This window comes from Aotus nancymaae, unplaced genomic scaffold (genome assembly GCF_030222135.1).
Source record: "Aotus nancymaae isolate 86718 unplaced genomic scaffold, 86718_ANA_hifiasm-v0.15.2.pri h1tg000003l, whole genome shotgun sequence".
Classification (NCBI taxonomy): domain Eukaryota; kingdom Metazoa; phylum Chordata; class Mammalia; order Primates; family Aotidae; genus Aotus; species Aotus nancymaae.
In genome coordinates, this window is record NW_026988414.1 from 20176570 (window position 1) to 20197828 (window position 21259).

The following is a 21259-nucleotide window of genomic DNA, read 5'->3' on the forward strand; positions in this document are numbered from 1 at the left end:
CCTTAGTAAGGCACAGTGGCCACAGTTCATACCATTACTGATACATTAATACTAACTATCCAGGCGCGGTGGTTCATGCCTGTAATCCCAGCACGCTGGGAGGCCGGGCGGGTGGATCACGAGGTCAGAAGTTGGAGACCAGTCTGGCCAACATAGTGAAACCCCATTTCTACTAAAAATACAAAAAACTAGCCAGGTGTGGTGGTGTGCGCCTGTAATCCCAGCTACTCAGGAGGCTGAGGCAGGAGAATCCCTTGAACCTGGGAGGCAGAGGTTGCAGTGAGCCAAGGTCGTGTCATTGCACTCCAGGCCTGGCAACGGTGCGAGACTCTGTCTCAGAAAAAAAAAAAAAAAGCTAACTAAAGTCCAAACATTATTCAGATTTCCTTAGTTTTTACCCATTTTATGTAATGTCATTTTTCTGTTCCAGGATCCTATACAGAATACCAAATTACATGTAGTTGTCAGTTCTCCTTCGCCTCCTCTTGTCTATGACAATTTCTCAAGCTTTGTTTTTGATGATTTTGACAGTTTTGAGGAGGACTGGTCAGGTATTTTGTAGCATGCCCCTCTACTGGCATGTGTCTAATGTTTCTCTCATGATTAGACTGGGGTTATGGGTTTTGAGGAAGAAGACCACGGAGGTAAAGTGCCATTCTCGTTACATCAGATCAAGGGCACATCCTATCAACATGACATATGACACTGACCTCAGTCACCTGGATGAGGTAGCATTTGTCAGCTTTCTCGGCTGTAAAGTTCCACTTTTTCCCCCTTTTCCCCCATACTCTTTGGAAGGAAGGAACTATACACAGCCCAAAATTAGAGTAGGGAATTATGCTCTACATCCTTGAGAGCGGGGTAGCTACATAAACTATTTGGAATTCTGCAGGGAGATTTATTCCACACCAATATAAATACACGAGGGACTAAATAAGTGGGAGATCTATTCTATTCTCTCCTGCTTGTTTATTCACTCGTTTATTTCTATCAGTGTGAAGTCATGGATATTTATTTCGCTCCTTGGGTTACATTCTAGTACTACTTTATTTTGGTGCTCTTGTGTCCCACTGGTATATTCTTAATCAATATGGCTTTAAAACAAAACAAAATGACAGCACTTCCTTACTTTCTGGCATTACAAGATGCTCCAGGCTTAGCTTGTATATTTCCTGCACCATCCTAGCATCAGCCATTACTCTAAGGAGTCTTGGTTCCTTTACTTGGAGAATGGGATTAGAAACCAAGATTGACTGGGCGTGGTGGCTCATACCTGTAATCCCAGCACTTTGGGAGGCCAAGGCGGGTGGATCACCTAAGGTCAGGAGTTTGAGACCGTCCTGGCCAACATGGTGAAACCCCATCTCTACTAAAAATACAAAAAATTTGCTGGGTGTGATGGTGGGTCCATGTAATCCCAGCTACTCGAGAGGCTGAGGCCGGACAGTCACTTGAACCTGGGAGGTGGAGGTTGCAGTGAGCCAAGATCCCACCATTGCACTCCAGGCTGGGCAATAGGAGAAACTCCGTCTCAAAAAAAAAAAAAAAAAAAAAAAAAAAAAATCAAGATCTAAGTGCTAGGCATGCTTGTTGCTACTAGGGTATCATTGCCCCTGGAGTGTCATTGCTTCTAGGCCCTCTTAGCGGACAGAGCAAGGAAATATATGTGTGTACACTAACCTGTGCACATAAATATATCCATAATATTTCTTTGTGTAGCCACCTGGATCTATATTAAGTTTAACATGAGCGCATGCTGATGTCTTCAACTCTGCTCTATTACTACATTGATCAGTGTAGCCTTCTCCCCTTGCTTACCTGTAACCTCTTGCTCCAACAGTGAGAAGCCTGGCTTCTACCATCTGTTACCTATTTACTTAATTGTTGAATTCCAGTATACATATGTGCTGGTTTTAGAATTGTTAACCCATACCCCTGTGGGAGACAATTTCGTCACTAGACTAAAGTGCTTATATGCCATTCCCTTGGCCTTTCTCTTGGCCAGGCCTCACTCATTCCTAAAGTTAGTTCGATACCTTTTTCTCTCACCCATTTCAGTAAGCGTGTTTCAAACATTTCTACAAACTTTCCTTTTTTCCCTGTTAGGCAGATTTTCAGTCCAGCCCGAGACTGGAACCCCTTCCTTTTCCTGACTTCTCTTCCTCTTTTTCACTCTTTGCTCTTCATCCTGAAACTGTGGTTTCATCCTGCTAGTCCTTCACCTGGGGTAGGCCAAGGAACATGTTTGGTCTGTATCCTGAAGGAGCAAAGGTGAGTTCCCACAACCTGGGGAAGCATCTCCTAGACCTCTGGGGAGCAGATTGTCCAGAACAGAGAACCCATGAAACAAGAAAACCTTTCTCTCTCTTTCTGTTATTTGTGGCCTCTCATAGCGTTACTTAGGTGTATTATTATAATAATTTAACTCCCATCCGCAGACAGCAGTGTGGAAAGGAAGAAAGGTTGTGAATGGGGACAGAGGTCACCATCCTGCCACATGGAGGACGGTGAAGACTGACTGCAAGGCAGGGTGAGACTCAGCCATGCCATGGCCATGCCACAGTACTACAGAGCATAGGTTTTCCAAGGTCAAATCATTGCTGATAGCCAGATTTCATTTGCCTTAAAATATTAAGTTCTTCGACTTTCTCTTTTATGTTTTGTTTTTTTTAAAAATAGAATATTAGAATACTTTGAAAAATCACCCACACCTTCCTGAAAGATATTCTAAATACCATTCTCCATAATCCCTGTGGCTCTAGCCTGGGGAATCTGAAGTTTGAAGTGACATCTCTCATCAATTCTGCCCCTGGGGATAAAGTGCGAGCCTGACAGCTGATCACTTCTTGCCTTTGATAAGCACCTTTCTTATTCTAATTACACCTTTCCCTAAAGTAACTTTTCCAGCTTCCCACCCTCACCCTGCCCCTAACATCCCTGTTTAAAAGGAGCTTCAGATAGCCTGTGTTTAATGGGGAAAAAGGAAACCTGTAGAGAGCCTTATCTTGGGTGAGTGTCTCAAGCATCCAAGATTATCTCCCTGTCACCCTGTGACCCATCTTCTTCATGCCACCTTTTAATTTTGGTAGCAATTACGGTGTATATGGATAATACCCATTAGCATATTCATGGTCATCTCTTCATATTTATTGTCCGCACAACTCATTAATCTTCATCTACTTTGTGTGCTTGACAGCTCAATCTATTTTGCAATCTCTGGGAAGCAGCCATGGCCCCCCAAAGCCTTTGTTTTCCTGTAAATAAACTGTGTTGGGGACCAGAGGACAATGAAGCATCCTGTGGTGATTGACATCAGCCACGGCTACCAATCAGGATGGGACTTCATTGCCAGCTGAGTCGAGTGCATTATGGGGCCATTGTTCCAATGCTGCCAGGGCAAGAACACACACAGCCAGTCACCTTCGCAAGATGGGTTGATTGTTCTTCAAGATTAGACCGAGTTGCCTTATTATCCGTCCCAGACAACAAGGCATCTCATCCAAACAGATGCATTTGCAGGAACGGCCAGTGCACCGGCCGGATTTGAATTGCTAATATATAATCTGCCCGGCACAGATGTGCAATGAATATTTGGATGTTGTTTTGCCCGTCAGTTGAGGAGGATGAATTGATGAGGTGATGAGTATTCAATGATGGGTCTTGGATGCTGGCCAACAGCAGAGTTTGAGCACTTGCACGAACGATCATCAGATTACCCCACAAAGTGCCTGTGCCATAATTCAGTGGCAAATTCTAGGACAGACTAGTAGAGTGTACCTCTGGTTGGTGGAAAGTTCCCTTTCTTTTCTGGCACAATTAGATGTTTTGCTGTGTTTTTCAGGCTTAGAAAAGATACAGAAGTTGCTTTTATTGCCCTTCCCTGTCAACGCTTAAGGATATGAATAACGGTACGGAGCTAACTACTTGGGTTTCAATTTAGCTTCAGCATTTCCAGCTTATTTTCTTAAGTTCTTTGTGCCTCTGTTTCCTCATTTGTTAAAACAGATTGAAAAATTCTACCCCCCATCTGGAACTCTTGTGAGGATTAAATCAGATAATGTACACAGACTGACTAGGTCCTAGAACAGTGCCTATTGCGTAGTAAATGCTGAAAAGATGTTACCTATTATTATTGGTCATTTGCTTTCTCTCAGTATTACTGTGGTCAAGTAGCTTGGAAACACCAGAAATAAAAGTAGTCCATCTTCATTATCTCAGGAGAGTTCATGGCCTATACAATGCTACTTTGCCTGGTATGTTTCTGATAGAAAATGTAACTTTTCTGTAGGAATGAAACTTTTCCTATAGTTATATAACCATGGAGACCTTTTTCCTGAAGCATTTTTCACAGCTTATTTTCCCTGGAACATACTATAGGAAAAGCAGCCCTAGAAGGTAAACATTTACAAAGCTTTGAAAGAAAAACATGCGACTCAAAAATTTTATATATAATCAAGCTATTTGTATGCAAGACAATGGGAATTATACAAATGAATATATTCTCTCTGAAAAAATGTTATTCAAATATGTGTTCCATAGAGAGGGAACAATGAATCTAAGGTAGAAACCAATGAGACCAGTTGATTGTATTAAAGTAAGTCCGAACAACTGCATCGAATATATTGTCAAAATTGAAATAAAAATTTTAAAATATTTGAAAGAAACTATCTATATTGAATTTATGGGATTATGACATACATCAATGGATAGCAGAAGAATGAAGAAAATCAGAAGGGAAAGCAAGTCTCCTTTTTTTTTCTTTTTTTTAAAAAAAAGGATGGCAGAAAGGATATCTGTACATACACACACATATATTATGTATATATATCTCCCTTTAGATCTAACGAGTTTGCGGAATGTACGTGGGTGCTCCACTGTTGAATGCATGTACATTTAGAATTGTTGTATCCTCTTGTTTAATTGATTCTTTTACCATTATATAACACATTCTTTGTCTCCTTTTCCTGTTTGGACTTTTTTTTCCCCCAAGCCCTTTAATATTCACTTAAACAGTTGAGGCACAAACAATGATAAAACTGTATTTTTTATGTTACAAGAAGATTCTGTATGATATCTGCATGACATACCAGTTTTCTCACAATCACTTTGGCAATAACATTTCTTTAACATTCTAGTCCATAGGCTGATTCAACAAGGTCAGAAATGCAGGCAGGAATATGGTAAAAATATACTTATTGAGGGGTAAAAGGAATCAAACATTGACAGGCTATTATGCTCACTATACTAGGTTTTACATAATTTACATAAATTAAATGTGAATGTAAGTTTTAGTTCTCTGTTAATAGAGCAGTATTGCTACAGCCAGGTAAGTCTAAGCTTTAAATGTTCTTTCACTTTAAGGACAAATCGTGGAACCAAAAATGTGTCTTTGCCTCAAAATGCATATCAATGTGTACTAATATATATTTTCTATTTCCTAAGATTTTTTTTTTTACAAGTGTGCAACATTAGCACATGAAAACATTCAAGCTCTTATTACTCCACTTGAACCTGGGTTTTCATTCTCACCTGCTGAGCTCTATTTGGCCAGCATCACCACAACTACCTGGATATGTCACCTTGTTTTTGACTTAGAATCTGTTTTATAGGATATAAATATAGCTACTTCTGCTTGTGGTGCTTTCCATTTGCATGGAATATCATTTTTCATCTCTTTACTTTTAGTTTATATGTCTTTTACAAGGTGAAGTGAGTTTCTTATGGGCAGCATATAGTTGAGACATTTAAAAAAAAATCCGTTCAGTCAGTTCTTCCCACTCTTAAGTGGAATACATTCAAGGGTTTTATTGATATGTGAGGACTTACTTCTGTCCTTCTGTCATTTTGTTAACTGTTTTCTTGTTGTTCTGCATAATCTTTCTTTCCCTCCCTCCCTCCTTTCTTTCTTTTCTTTTCTTTCCTTTCTTTCTTTCTCTTTCTTTCCTTTTCTTTCTTCTTTCTTTCCTTCTTTCTATTTTGAATATATCATCCCATATTTTCCTGGCACGTAGGATTTCTGTTGAGAAATTGGCTGTCTGATGGGGATTTCTTTATATGTGACTTTTCTCTGGCTGTTTTTAGAATTCTTTCTTTGTCACGGACTTTTGACAGCTTGATTAGAATGTGTTGTGGAGAAAACTTTGAGTTATAGCTATTTGAGGATCTCTGAGCTTCCTGTATCTGGATGTACACTTGGTACGCTTGGGAAGTTTTCAACTATTATTTCATTAAATACATTTTCTATAACTTTGGTCTTCCTTCATCTTCTGAAATACCCATAATTCAGATACTTGGGCTTTGTTTTTTGCTTCTTTTCTGTTGCCCCTTCCTTCCTTCCTTCCTTCCTTCCTTCCTTCCTCCCGCCCTCCCTCCCACTCCCCCTACCTCCCTCCCTCCTCCTTCACTCTTTCTTTCTTTTTCTTTCTTCCAGCTTGTTTCAAAAGACCTGTCTCCAAGTTCTGAAATTCTTTCTTCTGTTTGATTTAGCCTATTGTCAAGGCTCTCAAGTATATTCTTTTAAATTTTATTCCTTAAATTCTTTAGTTCCTGGATTTCTGTTTGTTTCCTTTTTAAAGATAAAAAGAATTTCATAAATTTGTTTTTCATTGGAATCTATTGCTGGAAAATTATTAGTTTTTTTTTTTTTGGAAAAAAAACCCTTCCTTGTTTTTTCTAATTTCTTGTGTCCTTACACTGGTATCTGTGTATCTGTTTTAACAGTCACTTCTTCCAATTTTTTGGATTGGCTCTAATAGGGGAAGACTCTTTCCTAAAAATGTATGGTGTTGGGCAGGGCACTTCAGCTTTGATTCTGGGCGCATGCAGTAGTGTAGTCTCCATATGATTTCTTCAACTGTAAAAAGCATTGGTGGTATCTGTGATTTCTTCAGTGACTTAGGCTATAATTGTTAGTGAAGGCTGTGCTGAGGTTTTACTGGGGATAGGGATGCCAGATCACCAGTTCTTAGGCCCCAGTTGTGGCAGTGGCAAGCCAAGTGTGTCTTTCTTTGGGCGCCAGCATTAGGGGGTACAAACACTCCGACTCTTGGACCTCTAGAAGGCCCTTGCTTTAGTGCTGGCAGTGACCGTGGTAGGCTGGGAGTGTGGCTGAGTCTGTCATCCCCTGGGTAGTGTGTGTGGCATGGGCAATGGCAGTAGCAGCGGTGCCACAACACTTGGACTCTGAAACAGCATATGTTGGTGTTAGTGGTGGCTGCAACAGGCTTGGGGGGTGGTGCATGTGGGGGTGGGGAGCCGTGGGGGCAGTAGGGGCAGGCTGGGTAGACTCATCCATAGGTCCCTGGGAGGAGTGCACAGATGCCAGTGGTGGTGAATGAGGAAGGGCAATCCCCATACCCACAGGTAGTGTGTTTGAGCATGGCAGGTGGGGGTTGTAGCAGGCCAGACAGGCCTATCTTCAGGCCTCCTGGTGGTGTGCTCAGGTGCTGGCTGTATTGGGCAGGGCAGGGTGCTCTCCAGACCCCTGGTGAGATGTTCAGGTGGCTGCGGCAGCAGCAGCAATGGTTGGGGGAGCCTGTCCTCAGGGCACATGCAACTATGTAGCAGTGGCCCTGCTTTTGGCAGGTAGAGTCACTGCCAGTGGCATGTGCTTTGGTTTCTCAGTGGCTGAAGTGGACAAGTGGCAGAGCTTGTCCTCAGGGCATGTGCACAGCAGCTTCTCTGCTGGGGGGGGTTGAGTTGCTGCTGTGGTAGCCCTCCCAGGTAGGCAGTTGTCAGGCCCTAGGGAACACGCATTTTTGGTTCCCTTTGTCCCAAGGGTAGCTTTCCTGGTGTGTTGTACCATCCATTCCCCGTAGGGTCCAGGACACTATGTGTGTTAGAATGCTCAGAACCCTGGTGTTCTGCTGGGTCCAATTGGTATTGTGCTCCTCAATTGGGTGTACATGGGGGTATATCAATGGGGCTGCAGGCACACGGAGCAGGGGCCATTGTGCCCTAGGGTAGAATGCAACCTGGTGTGGGCTGGGCTTGCAAAATGATGCCATGCTGTAGCTGCTTAGAACTCAGGGAGTGTAGGGAACCCAGCATGAGTTCCCTCTCTGGAGCAATGCTGTTGCGGGGTCTCTAGGCAGCTCCCTATACTAGTCTCCGGGTCCATGAAGATCCAGGGGCCGTCCCATAGGTAGGATTGCAAGAATCTGTGGTGGGAATGTGGACCACTGGGGATCTCCCACTGTGCATCTCTCCCTTTCCCCACACTAGTCTCTCTGGGCTCCTAGCCAATGCTGGCTGAGCCAGTTGCTTAATTTCCCTCTCCTCCCATGCCTCAGCTGTTTCCCGTCACTTCACTGTTGATTTCCAGTGTTCTCCTGGATGCTCTATTCAAATGCCTCTGTCAGCCATTTTGAAGCCTTTCCCTAGGTCTCTTTTTCCCAGGCTTCTGTCCTTAAGCTGCCTCAGCTGATCAAGTTTCTATTAAATAGTAATATATTTTCTCCTGTATGACTAGGACTGATCCAGATGGCCTCACCCCTTCAAAATAATTGCAAACAAGATTAAAACTGCATTTAGGAACTATTCCAGTTGGCTTTTGCCTTTCTCTGATGTATACTCTTGAGCTTCATGCCATCAACTAGGTGTAAATTTTTTTTTTTTTTTTTTTGAGACGGAGTTTCGCTCTTGTTACCCAGGCTGGAGTGCAATGGCGCGATCTCGGCTCACCGCAACCTCCTCCTCCTGGGTTCAGGCAATTCTCCTGCCTCAGCCTCCTGAGTAGCTGGGATTACAGGCACGCGCCACCATGCCCAGCTAATTTTTTGTATTTTTAGTAGAGACGGGGTTTCACCATGTTGACCAGGATGGTCTCGATCTCTTGACCTCGTGATCCACCCGCCTCGGCCTCCCAAAGTGCTGGGATTACAGGCGTGAGCCACCGCGCCCGGCCGCTTGTCCTTTCTTGAAAGTCCTACTGCGCGAAAACGAAGCCCTTCTCTGGCTGCCTGCCCTCCGGGAGAAGCTGCGCCCCCTCAGGCTCCAGGGCTCCGGGCGCCTGCCGCCGCCCATTCCCGGCGCGCACCTGGAAGTCCCGAGCTCGGGCCCCGCCTTAGCCGCCCCCTCCATCGCCCCGCCCCGCTCCACCGCACCTGCGTAGTGGGCCGTCGGCGCCCGGCGCCGGGCGGCCGTTGCAGTCGGTTGGGCGCAGAGCACGGGTTTGCTGGCTGCTGGGGAGCCGGCGGCGTCCGCGGAGAGGGAGCGGAGCGGGCGAGACGCCTTCTGGCTCGCGCTGGGGTCGGCGGGACCGGCGAAAGCGCGAACGAGCGACGGCGGAAACCGCGGGCCTGTGGACGGCGGCTTCAGCGGGCAGCAGGTAAGGTCCGCGCGGGGGCGAGCGTGGGTCGTGCAAGCCCGTGAGGGGGTGCGGATTGCGGGCGGGCCAGGGGTGCGGCTGCCTGGCCGGGGGCGCAGGTGAGCACGACCCGCGCGGGGCCCGGCGGAGCATTGTCCTTCGGGCGGCGCCCGCGCCAGGCCGCGACGGGAACCCGGGCGGGGCGGGCCTGGGCCTCGGGGGGGGCTCGCGCTCCTTTTTCGCCGGCCTGTACTCCTCCGTCCTCGTATATCCGCCGCCCCCCGCCAACATGGCCGCCACCCTCCTGTCCCTACTTCCCTGGCCGCTGCCGTCCCCTTGGCGCGCGCTTTGAAGCAGAGCTAGGAGGCCTGCGGGCGGGGGGCGGCAGCGCTGCGCAGTCGGGCGCGGGGAGGGGGAGCGTTGCATAATCCCGGGGCGGGGGGAGGGGCGGGTTGGGTCACCCCGGGGACTCGGGCCACCCTTCCTAGGCCCGGGGGATGGCCGTGGTCCTTGCAAGCTGTAGGTTGCCGGAACACCCCCGGCCAGTCCTCGCGCCGGCGCGGCCGCCTTCCTCATGCGCGCGGCGAAACTTGCGTCCTCTAGAGAGAGCCAAGCACTTTTCTTCTCCTTAGTGAGTGACCTTGGATGTATTCATCTAGGAATGAATGTGTTGAAATTTGCAATGCGGGACTGCGCAGCGCCTCCGGTTTGGCTTTCTCCAGCATCTTACTGCATTGATTGTGCGTTCTCGATTTTACAGAGGTTTCTTTTGAGTAATGGCTTCAATAATGTCAACCGATACGCATTTCAGAGTTTGTTTATGCAATTGTTTTTACATTTCTCTTTTTATTTATAATTTTTGAATTAGATTTTGTGTTTTCAGAGAGATTTTCCCGTACCTGGTGGAAGTGTTTTTAATCTTGGTAAATATGGATTATTTGTTTATCACGTTCATCAGAAAGCAATACCAGGAACATTTAATTACCATTATACCCATACACTGAAATATTCTGCCATTGTTAAAAATAAGAGGTTGATAGGAAAAAAATTCATACAGCCATCCCTCCATATCAGGGAATTGGTTCCAGGACCCCCTCCACCCAGTGGATACCAAAATCCACAGATGCTCAAGTTGCTTTTGTAAATTGGTGTATTTGCATATAACCTGTGCATATCTTCCTGTATGAGTAATCACTAAATTGCTTATGTATGTAATACAGTATAAATGCTATACAAATAGTTGTTATACTGTATTGTTTAGGGAATAACTATAAGGGAAAAAAGTTTATGTTTGGTACAGATGGAACCATCATTTTTTTTCCCGAATTTTCAAAATGTGAGGTTAGTTGAATCCACAGAAGTGGAGTCAAGGGATAAGAGGGCCCAGGGCTTACTGTATTACAGGGAAAGTGTAACATTTAATAAGAGAAGCAAGTTGTGTAACTGTATGTTCTCACTTATGTTGAGATGTTATATATCTGCTTTAAGCCTTTGCATAGAAATACATTGCTAAATTCCTAGCAGTCTTTTCCTTTTATTAATGCATACTATTTTACATCTTTATGGGATACATATGATGAATACTTGTTTTTGTTTGTTTTTTTTTTTGAGACGGAGTTTTGCTCTTGTTGCCCAGGCTGGAGTGTAATGACACGATCTCAGCTCACTGCAACCTCCACCTCCTGGATTGAAGCCCTCTCCTGCCTCAGCCTCCTGAGTAGCTGGGATTACAGGCATGTGCCACCACACCCAGCTAATATTTTGTATTTCTAGTAGAGATGGGGTTTCACCATGATGGCCAGACTAGTCTTGACCTCCTGACCTCAGGTCATCCACCCCTCTCAGCCTCCCAAAGAGCTGGGATTATAGGCATGAGTTATTATCATGCCCGGCCTCATATGAATACTTGTTACCTGCATAGCATGTGTAACCTGCTGTGTAATACCTGGAGTATTCATCACCTTGAGTATTTATCTTTTTTTTTTTTTGAGACGGCGTCTTGCTCTGTTTTACAGGTTGGAGTGCAGTGGTGCACTCTCGGCTTGCTGTAACCCCTGCCTCCCTAGTTCGAGCAGTTCTCCTGCCTCAACCTTTGGAATAAGCTGGGATTAAGGCATGCATCACTATGCTGGACTAATTTTTGTATTTTTAGTAGAGACAGGGTTTCACCATGTTGGCCAGGCTGGTCTGGAACCCTGACCTCAGGTGATCCGCCTGCCTCAGCCTCCCAAAGTTCTGGGATTACAGGCGTGAGCTACTGTGCCTGGCCGAGATTTATCATCTCTGTGTGCTGGTAACATTTCTAGCCTTCTCTTTTAGCTACTTTGAAATATACACTATGTATTTGCTAACATACTGCAAATACATCGCGCCTTTGCACTCCAGCCCGAGCTAACTATGGTGACTGTACTCTGCTATAGAACATTAGAATTTACTGTTTGTAACTTTATGTTTGTACCCATTAACCAACCTCTCTTGCTCACCCCCATCCCTTCCCAGCCTCTGATGCCTGTCATTGTATTCTCTGTTTCCCTGAGGTCAGCTTTTTTTTGTTGTTGTTGTTTTTAACTCCCACATATTTGTGAGAAGGTGTGATGTTTTTCTTCCTATGGCTGGCCTGACTTATTTCACTTGGCATAATGATCTCCAACTTCATCCATGTTGCTGCAAACAACATGATTTCATGTTTTTTTTTGGCCGAAGAGCATTCCATTGTGTATATATGCCACGTTTTCCTTCTCTGCTCATTGGTGGTTACTTGGGTTGATTCCATATCTTTGCTGTTGTCAATAGCGCTGTGATAAACATGTGAGTGTATACTGATTGGATATACTGATTTCTTTTATGTTGGTTAAATAGCCAGTAGTGGGATTGCTGGATCAAGTAGTAGTTTTGTTTTTAGTGTTTTGGGAAATCTCCATACTGGTTTTCATAACGATGTTACTAATTTCCAGTCCCACCTCAGTGTGTAAGAGTTTCCTTTTCTCCGCATCATGTCAGCATCTGCTGTTTGTATTTTTAAGAATAGATATCCTAACTGTGGTAAGGTGGTAGGTATCTCCTTGTAGTTTTGCTTTGCACTTACCTGGTGATACTGATGTGAGCATTTTTTCATACGTCAGTTGGCCATTTGTATATTTTCTGATGTCCTTTGCCCATTTTTTAGTGGGATTTTTGTTGTTTTTGATTGTTGGTTATTTGAGCTCGTTACATATTCTGGATTTTAGTCCTTTGTCATGAATAGTTTGCACACATCATTTCCCATTCAGCAGGTTGTCTCTTTGCTCTGTCGTTTGTTTCCTTTGCTGTGCAGAAGCTTATTGAAAGAGATGGATTGAGCATGGTGGCTCACGCCTGTAATCCCAGCACTTTGGGAGGCTGAGGCGGGTGGATTGCCCGACATCAGGAGTTGTGAGACCAGCCTGGCCAACGTAGAGAAACCCCATGTTTACAAATAATACAGAAAAATTAGCTGGGTGGGATGGTGGGTGTCTCCCGGGTTCAAGCAATTCTCCTGCCTCAGCCTCCCAAGTAGCTGGGACTACAGGAGCATGCCACTATGCCTGGATAATTATTTTTTCCTTTTTTTTTTTTTTGTGGTAGGAGTTTTGCTCTTGCCGCCCAGGCTGGAGTGCGGTGGCGCCATCTTGGCTCACCGCAACCTCTGCCTCCCAGGTTCAAGCGATTATCCTGCCTCAGCCCCTGGAGCAGCTGGGATTAGCCCAGCTAATTTATTTTTATTTTTATTTTTGAGGTGGAGTTTTGCTGTTGTTGCCCAGGCTGGAGTACAATGGTGCTATCCCAGCTCACTGCAACATCCACCTCTTGGGTTCAAATCTGTGCCTGCATTAATTCCACACAAGAGTTCAGTCATCATATGGGAAGGGAATCATAGCTGTGGGGGGCTCCATGCAGGACCCCGAGTGCCCCTGAGGCCAGTCTCTGTGGCCACAGCAAGGAGCATCTGCTTCCGCCAGTTGGACAAGATTCTTTCCTGCCCAGAAACCGGCAGGAGGACTTCCCCTGCTCCCCACCCACCGTCGTATCCCAAATACACCGGTGTGGATGGATGCCTTGACATCTCCCCTCAGCCCAGGGCGCGAGCTCTTCCTGATGAGGGTTAAGCAGGAGTGACTGCCTCTCCCTGTGTCCATGTTGCGGGCAGTTGCCTTCTCCTCAGCTCCCACGGGGCAGAACAAGAGCCAACCAGCTCTCAACATCCCAGGATTTTCCAGGGATGCTGATAACTAAAGCAGGCGGGGCCTTGTGAGTGGGTGGTGGGAGGAATCAGGGTTTCCTCAGCATCTGTCAGTTCCTGGAGCATCTGAAGGGGCAACTTACACCTGGAGGAACGAGTGGGGCTGGCCCCCATGGGTACCCAGTGCCTGGCATCTCCCAGTCCCTCTGTACACCTTCACAGACCCCCTCCACTGAGCAGCACAGCCTGAGGGCAGAGGCAGCAGCCCGGAGAGCATTTCCAACACAACTATGTTTATTCAGATTTACACATGAGACCCCCAAGGTATTGCTCCCTACCCACTACCCCTAGGCCCTCCCTTCAGGTTCAGCCACCCTCTCCCTCCCCTCCCTCCTGCCCCTTCCCTCCCCCACCCTCCCCTGTCAAGCTAAGGCCCAGCAAGATCAGCACTAGAGGAGAAGTCTTTGCTTTGAGGCACCCGATGCCCTGAGGGTCCGAGAGTTGAGAGCCCCACCCTTGGGGATTGGCACCAGAGAGCCTGCCCTGTCCCTCTACTGGCTACAACGCTGCATTTTCTTCCTCTTAGAGAGCAAGGGGTCACCCTTTCTCTTTTTAGACTGTGAGGGGCCACCCGGCCCCCAAGCCAGGGATTGCGCCCCAGAGTCTCTGAGCTCAGGCCTTAGATGGGGCATCTGAACAGCAGGGGATGGGCCTCTGAAGAGAGCTCGCTTCTTGGACTTGGTGGCAGGAGCGGGTGCTGGGCTGAGGTCTCTTCTCTCTGCAGATTGGGACTCAAGAGCTCCCTGGGGTCCCCACCCTTCTAGGCTGAGAAGGCCCGAGGCAGGGACAGGGCTCTGGGACAGCTTCCAGGGCCGCAGCCTGTAGTTGGTACCCACGACAGAAACTATACCAGGGATTTCCCTCTCCTCCTCACTTGACCCCTTAGACAGCCTGCGTGACTCCTTGACAGGAGAGGCTCCAGGGAGACCCCAGGTGTCCTTGGTCCCCACGCCTGGGCAGGGGGGGTCTATGGTCCTGGAGAGGAGAGTCTGGCCGGGCAGCCCTCAGCCAGCGAGAATCCAGTCTCTCCAAAACCACAACAGGGTTTATGGACCCGGCCATCCCAGTGTGCACCCTGCTTCGTCCCTGAGGGTCCCGGGAAGCCGTCTGGGGGGTGGGTCTGTGATCCTGGGGAGGAGAGTTTGGCCGGGCAGCCCTCAGCCTGTGGGAATCCAGCCTCTCCAAAAGCACAACAGGGTTTTTGGACCTGGCCATCCCAGTGCACACACTGCCTTGTCCCTGAGGGTCCCGGCAGGGTTCCATGCTGACCCCTTTTTGGGGGCCAGGAACATCTCTCTCTGCTTCTTGGCCCGCTGCAGACTTAGAAGAGATTGAGTCCAGCTGGGTGGTGCCATGACTAGGGACTGCCCTCTCACACCGTTCCTCCTTCAAGGGCAGGTGGGGAGACTTCCTTTTGGGTGAGGACATTTCATTCTGCCTTTTTCCTGGTCAAAGGCCTCGTCCACTCTTCCCTGCGAGTGCTGCCCTGGAACCCTGCAGCTCGGGGCCAGCGGCAGAGTTGGCTGCATCTGGTCCATGGGGGCTCTGGGAGCCCTGGAGCTTGGTGATGAGTTGTTCAGAGAACACCTCCAAATGCCAGAACCCCAGTGGAGGGACTGAAAGCAGGGCAGGGAAGGGACATCTGTGGACTTGTATTTCAGGCCAGTAGGCCTTGCGGTGAGTGGAGGAGGAAGAGGGCGAATGGTCAGTGTTCTAGTCTGTCTGAGGCGGACAAGTCCCCTCTGCCTCATTCCACTGCCTTGGCTTGAGTGCCTCTTAGGGCCAGGTGGCTCCCGCACCCCCGAGAAGGCCCGCTCTAAGATTGGGAAGGTCTTCACTAGGCTGGCGCTGCCACTCTGGCCTTGGCTGTGGGCTGTGCGTGTATGCTTGTGTGAGTGTGCACGCGGGTGTAAGCTGTAAACCAGCATGGGACCACAGCGCTGCCTGTGGGGAGGACTTGTAGAGAAAAGCAGAGGCTCCCCCAAAGGAGCAGGGGCATTACTCTTCAGGTCCCTTCCATTGACTTCAAACCCCTTCAGTCCCAGAAAACTTCAGTCCCAGACTTTTGATAGATTCATTTATACTGAAATGCCAGGAAATGACTTTGTAGTCTCCTCTAAAGGGACAGTTTTAATAAAGCATCACTTCTCTCTGGGGGGAATGGCAGGCAGTGTGGTGGGAGAAGTCAGTGGGAAGGCTGCTCTCCGTGGCTCCCACTGTCACCAGAATCCCTCCTCTCACCTCTGTAGCAGGCTCTTGGCAGGTGGGGACCATTTCTTCTGTTTCTTCTATGTTCTTCCCAAACAAGGCCCAGTGAGGTCCCTCCAGAGGGGGCTCCCAGGGAGGGGCAGAGATGGAACAGCAAGCAAAGCCTTTGCACCCATGAGCCACATCCCCAAGCAAGACCTGACTAAGGTGTGAGCCCCAGCTGTGGGTGGCTGCTGTGTGGCCTTGGGCAAACCATCACCCTCTCTGGGCCTTCACTGCCCACCTGGGAAAGATGAGGCTTGGGAGAGTGATAGTTGTTGAAGCTCCTCCAGTGGTGGTGTCTGAGGTTCTGGGCCTTTCAGCCTCCTCAGGTGGCTGGTCAGCACCCGGGCCAAGCCCTGATTGCCACAGGACCGGGTGATGGACTCTAGATGACCCTGTGGCTCTAGACCAGCCAGGCAACCAGACTCTTCCCTCTGGAAATAGTGGAAACATTCTTTTTTTTTTTTGAGACGGAGTTTCGCTCTTGTTACCCAGGCTGGAGTGCAATGGCGCGATCTCGCGATCTCGGCTCACCGCAACCTCTGCCTCCTGGGTTCAGGCAATTCTCCTGCCTCAGCCTCCTGAGTAGCTGGGATTACAGGCACGTGCCACTATGCCCAGCTAATTTTTTGTATTTTTAGTAGAGACAGCGTTTCACCATGTTGACCAGGATGGTCTCGATCTCTTGACCTCGTGATCCACCCGCCTCGGCCTCCCAAAGTGCTGGGATTACAGGCGTGAGCCACCGCGCCTGGCCGGAAACATTCTTTACACACCCCCTTGTCTGACTCCTCAGTGACAGGTGGCGAGACCGAGGCCTGGGCGGAGGGGTGGCTTGCCAGATTCCCACAGCATGTGAGCCTTGGGTCCGAATTATGAACAAGTCTCCTGCCACTTTTTGCAGTTGGTTGAGTCTTAGGGGTAAATCCTGGTGGACTCCGTGATAGAAGCGAAAGCTAAGATAGGTTCTGAAGGAAAGTGTGAGTGGAGAGAGATGGGAGGTGTGGGTGTAATTTGCAGTCCTTACAGAGAGGGGCCCTGACTTCTGCCCAGAAGCCAGCTGGGAAGGGAAGGGGCTGCATGGTCCACCTGCCCTTGGCCTGTGTACCTCCTGCACCCTATGGCTCCAGAAGCCCCTGGCAAGGGCTGGCATCTAAGCTGGCTGTTCTGTGTTTGGTCTCTGGTGTGAGTAATGAGGATACCTCTCCCTGTAGGCTGCCCCTAGGCCAGCAGCTAGACTGGGCTGGACACTGCTGTAAATCACCCAGGGAGCCGGGCTAGAGGACGTGGTTTATGCATCTTAGGCACCCAGCCTGTAACTCTGAGAACAGGCAGCAACATGTCATTTTAACACGGTTGGAAATTTCCTTGTCACCCAGGAGGTGGACAGCCATGGCCAGCACCACCTCACTCACCCGCAGACCCCTCCAGGACCTCCCCGGCCTGGGGAATGGGTGCAGAAGATGAAGGCTGGCAGGTCCCATCAACTAGATTGGGGAGAGGCACCCACCTCCCCAGTGAAACTGGCCTCTGGGTTTCGGTACCCGCTGACCTCCCACTCTGCCTTGTACTCTCTAGACCCTCTCTCCCTTCTGGCAGCAGATCCCACTGTCCCCAGGTGTGCTGTGCCAATTTCTCCCCCAGGGGTATTCACATGGCCCCTGCCACCTGGAACACATTCTTCTCTCCTCTTTATCTGGATTCTTCTTTCAAGGCCTAGGTGAAGACTTACTTCTGCCTCCAGGAAGCTTCCTGTGGTTGTCCTAGCATGACCCTTAGACCCCTGAGAGCAGGTCAGCCCCTTTTGCTTGCTAACTTAGGTGATCAGGCTGGGAGCTGCCTGGAGCACCTGAGACAGGCTGCATCCAGTCTCAGCCGGAAAGAGTTGCATGGATTGGCGACGCCTGCCAGGATCAGGGAGAGGGAGACTAGGGTGGCTTACGTTTGCTTTCCCTGCCGAGGCATCTGGGCCATGTGGCCATTGTTCATACCCTTTGTGCATGCAAGATTTCTCTCATCTCTTTACCCCGTCTGTCCAGGGGAGACATAGCCCCCTGAAGGCAGGCACCCTGCGTCATGCTTCCTCTGTGCCCCTCATCACGCTGGGCACATACAGGCTCTGTAAACCCAAGTCAGATGGAGGGACAGAGCATAAGATGCTGTCACTTTCCATGGGGAAACTGAGTCATAGAGTTTCAGAGCCCTTTAGAGGGAAAGAACCTGGGGCTCAAAAGGGGAAAGCATTTTCTCACAGCCCCAAAGGGAATGCTGGGAAGGCTCTACTGGAGACTGGAGGTAGAAGTGTGGCTTCCCTGCCTGAGGGGTGCCTGGCAGTCCAGGTGGAGCAGGGGTGTCGATGCTGCCTCCCCATTCCCCCGGCCCCTGCAGAGGCCTCCTCCTTTCTTCATCCGAGGCTCTGAGAGCATTCATTAGTACGCTTTACTCCCATGTGTGGTGTCCACGCCTTTCATTATTCCCATGTTACAGATGGGAACATGGAGGGAGCTCAGGGCTCATGGTGGACCCCAGGTCCCATCCGGCAGGTTGCCAGTGGCTGTAGTGACTCTGGCCCCAAACATGGGCTGACCGTGACCCTGGCTCAGTTTGGGCCCCAGGCTTATCAAGGAGATGCGTCTCCTCTTAGGGGATCCCAATACAGAGTATCTGAGCTAGAAAGTCACTTACAGTTTCTAGATTCTGAGCCACTGGTGATCCAGATAGAGAAAATGAGTCTCAGAGAAGGCCAGGGGCTGGTCCCAGACCACACAGCTTCCCTTAATGGACAGGCTTCCTGACAACCAGGTCTCCCCTGATCTTCCTGGAGTGCAGAACAGAAGGAGAGCTGTGGCCATGTATCTGGCTCCCTGCTGGAGCTCCATCCTGCCCAGGCCCGAGAGCACTGGAACAGAGACCTGGCAGGATGCTCCAGTAGCCTGCCCTGAGCCAACATGGCACTGAATCTCTGCAGTCTTGTCTAGCTTCAGGTTCTCACTATAGTGTAAATGACTGACAGCAGAGCCTTTCCTGCCGCCATGGTGGCAGGAGGGGGAAAGGAGCCCCTGAAAGAGGAAATGGGACGCTTCTAGGTACTGCAGGGATGGGTTGTGATGTAGTCCAGAGAGGGAGTCTGGGGACCTGGACTCTCAATTTCTTCTAGGCCCCTCCCAGATAGGCCCTCCTCCCCTTCGCCCTCAGTCTCTCCATCTCTCCTCTTGCCCTCTTGCAGCAGCTGTTAATTCAGCTTTCCCTCTTCATGGTGCATTGTAAAAAGCTGGCCCTCCGCCAGATTTGCATTGGTGGTTTATTGATTTAATTAAGCAGGGGCCGTAAACAGTGCCCCCCTCTTCAGCCTGAGGAGCATCCACAGGGCAGCTGGCTGGCACTAAAGACCCGTGGAGGCCGCTGACTGTGGGGGCAGCCTGATTTAGGGACCTGTGATTCCCACGACTTTCGTTCCTCCATCCCTCTTGGATTCTGGCAGAAGTGCCATCACAGGTGGCAGTGACGGCTTCATCATAGCCCAGTGCCTCTGCCGGGGAGAGGGCCTCAGGGGACAGCAGGCAGAGGGTCTTGGAAGCCCTGGCTCTCAGTCTGCCTCGCCCCCCGCCCAGCCTCACCAGCCCAGGGCCCACTCCAGCTATTCCCACTCCTGCTGGTGCCCCGCCCCGCACTCTAGGAAAGCTGCTCTTTTGTCCTCAATAACAGAGCTGCAGTTCCAGAGGCCCGTGGTGTACTTTCGCATGCCTACCCTTGCCTGGCATCTCCAGATGCCATCATAGGGTAGGCATTTGCTGCGTGTGCAAAAGAGGAAGGAGTGACTGTCGGTGACCGCTGTGTGCCCCACCCTCTCCCAGACCAGGGAGTTCTGGCCTGGGAGACAGACCGGGGCTAACTGTCCCGTCCTTGCCCTGACTCTGCAGCCCTGCCTCCCAGCCGCTGTCTCTGGGCTGCTGTGGCCAGTTGTGGATGAGGGGATGGAGTCAGCACTATCCAAGCCCCCTTCTAGCCTGGTAGTCACCTTTCCTCTTTCATGGGGAGATGTTCTTATGCCAGGGAAGGCTGGGCACTGGGACGAACAGGATTCACACTTACAGTGTCAGCAGATCCTCACACCAGCTCTGCAAAACGGTAACCTCATCCCCTACTTGCCCCTTAGAGATGAGCAGCTCAGACGACGAATGACCTGCCTTGGGTCACTCAGCCCTTAAATGTGGAGCTTGGTTTGAGCTGAACAAGTGCTGGGAGAGGTGAGGATGACATTGATGGATCTCCCCTGGTATCTCCCCTGACCCTACTTCTGCATCAGCACCTCCCATCAGTTGTAAAGCCCCCTTCCCCAGAACCCCAAGAAGAGGTCTTCCCTGGAAGAATGGAGCCTGGGTGATGGAGAGGCTGCAGGAATGGAGCTTGGATGTGTAAGGCCGGTTGCCTCGCTGGGAGCCAAATGGACACACCCATCCCTCTCCGCGCCTGAGAACAGCATCATCATTCCGAATGCATGACTCAGCATCTGGCTTCTCCATTCGGGCTCCCCACACCCACCTCTGCATTCCGCTCCCAGCTCTACACTCAGCACTGAACTATGCACGCAACCCCGCCAAAATTTAAAAATCCCCACAAAGACTTGCCCAACGGCAGCTCGCCACGGACGTCCTTAGCCAACCCACCCACCAGTAGCCCCACCTAGCTACCAATAGCGGCTCGCCCCGTCGGCGCCCTGTCTCTCCATAAATAATGGGAGTATCTTTGCTTTGTTTCCCCGATAACCAATCAACTACCTCTACTCCCTGTAAACCCCACACTCTAAGAAGCCCAGCGCGACTTCTCCGGCCCCTCCTGTCGAATCGGCCGAACCTCGCCCGGGAGCTGAATAAATTGGATTTTCATTTTCTTATACTGGCCTCAGTTTCCTCATTTCGACTCAGCAATATACCTTACAGGGTGATAGAGAGGCTGCAGGAACGGAGCCTGGGTGACAGAGGCTGCAGGAACGGAGCCTGGGTGACAGAGAGAGGCTGCAGGAACGGAGCCTGGGTGACAGAGAGAGGCTGCAGGAACGGAGCCTGAGTGACAGAGAGGCTGCAGGCATTCTTTGGCCCCTTTCATTGTTGAGGAAGAACCGGGCCCAGGTTGGTGTGGTGTGATTGGTCATGCTTCCCCTCTGGAGCTAGGAGGCTAGGTGAAAGGGGTGGAGCATCTTTGCAGGGGTGGGGCTGGGTGCAGGAGACATGCCTTGTGGCTCAGAGCCTGATGGCTGTCCGGGTCCTTGGAGAGATGAGTGTTCTCAGATGGAAACACTGAGGCCCAAGGCCACACAGTCTGGGTAGGGATCTCCCTGAGGAGAGCCTGGCCCTCCCTCTGCCGATCCTCCTCCCTTTTGCAGCCCTAGGCACCTGGACCAAGGTGGGCAAAATCAGCTTGCTGGGCCTCTGGGGAGCATGAGG

General features: G+C 49.6%; 1 protein-coding gene across 1 annotated transcript in view; it reads left to right on the top strand.

Annotated features, from left to right (window-relative positions):
- The window catches only part of LOC135276023 (collagen alpha-1(XV) chain-like), a 37802-nt gene extending 33940 nt beyond the window's left edge, over positions 1–3862 (top strand). The window contains exon 7 of the mRNA XM_064378947.1: positions 3842–3862. Within this exon, the coding sequence (XP_064235017.1) occupies positions 3842–3847 (6 nt within the window). The 3' untranslated portion in view covers positions 3848–3862. The remainder of the gene's footprint in view (positions 1–3841) is intronic.
- The last annotated feature ends 17397 nt before the right edge of the window (positions 3863–21259 follow it).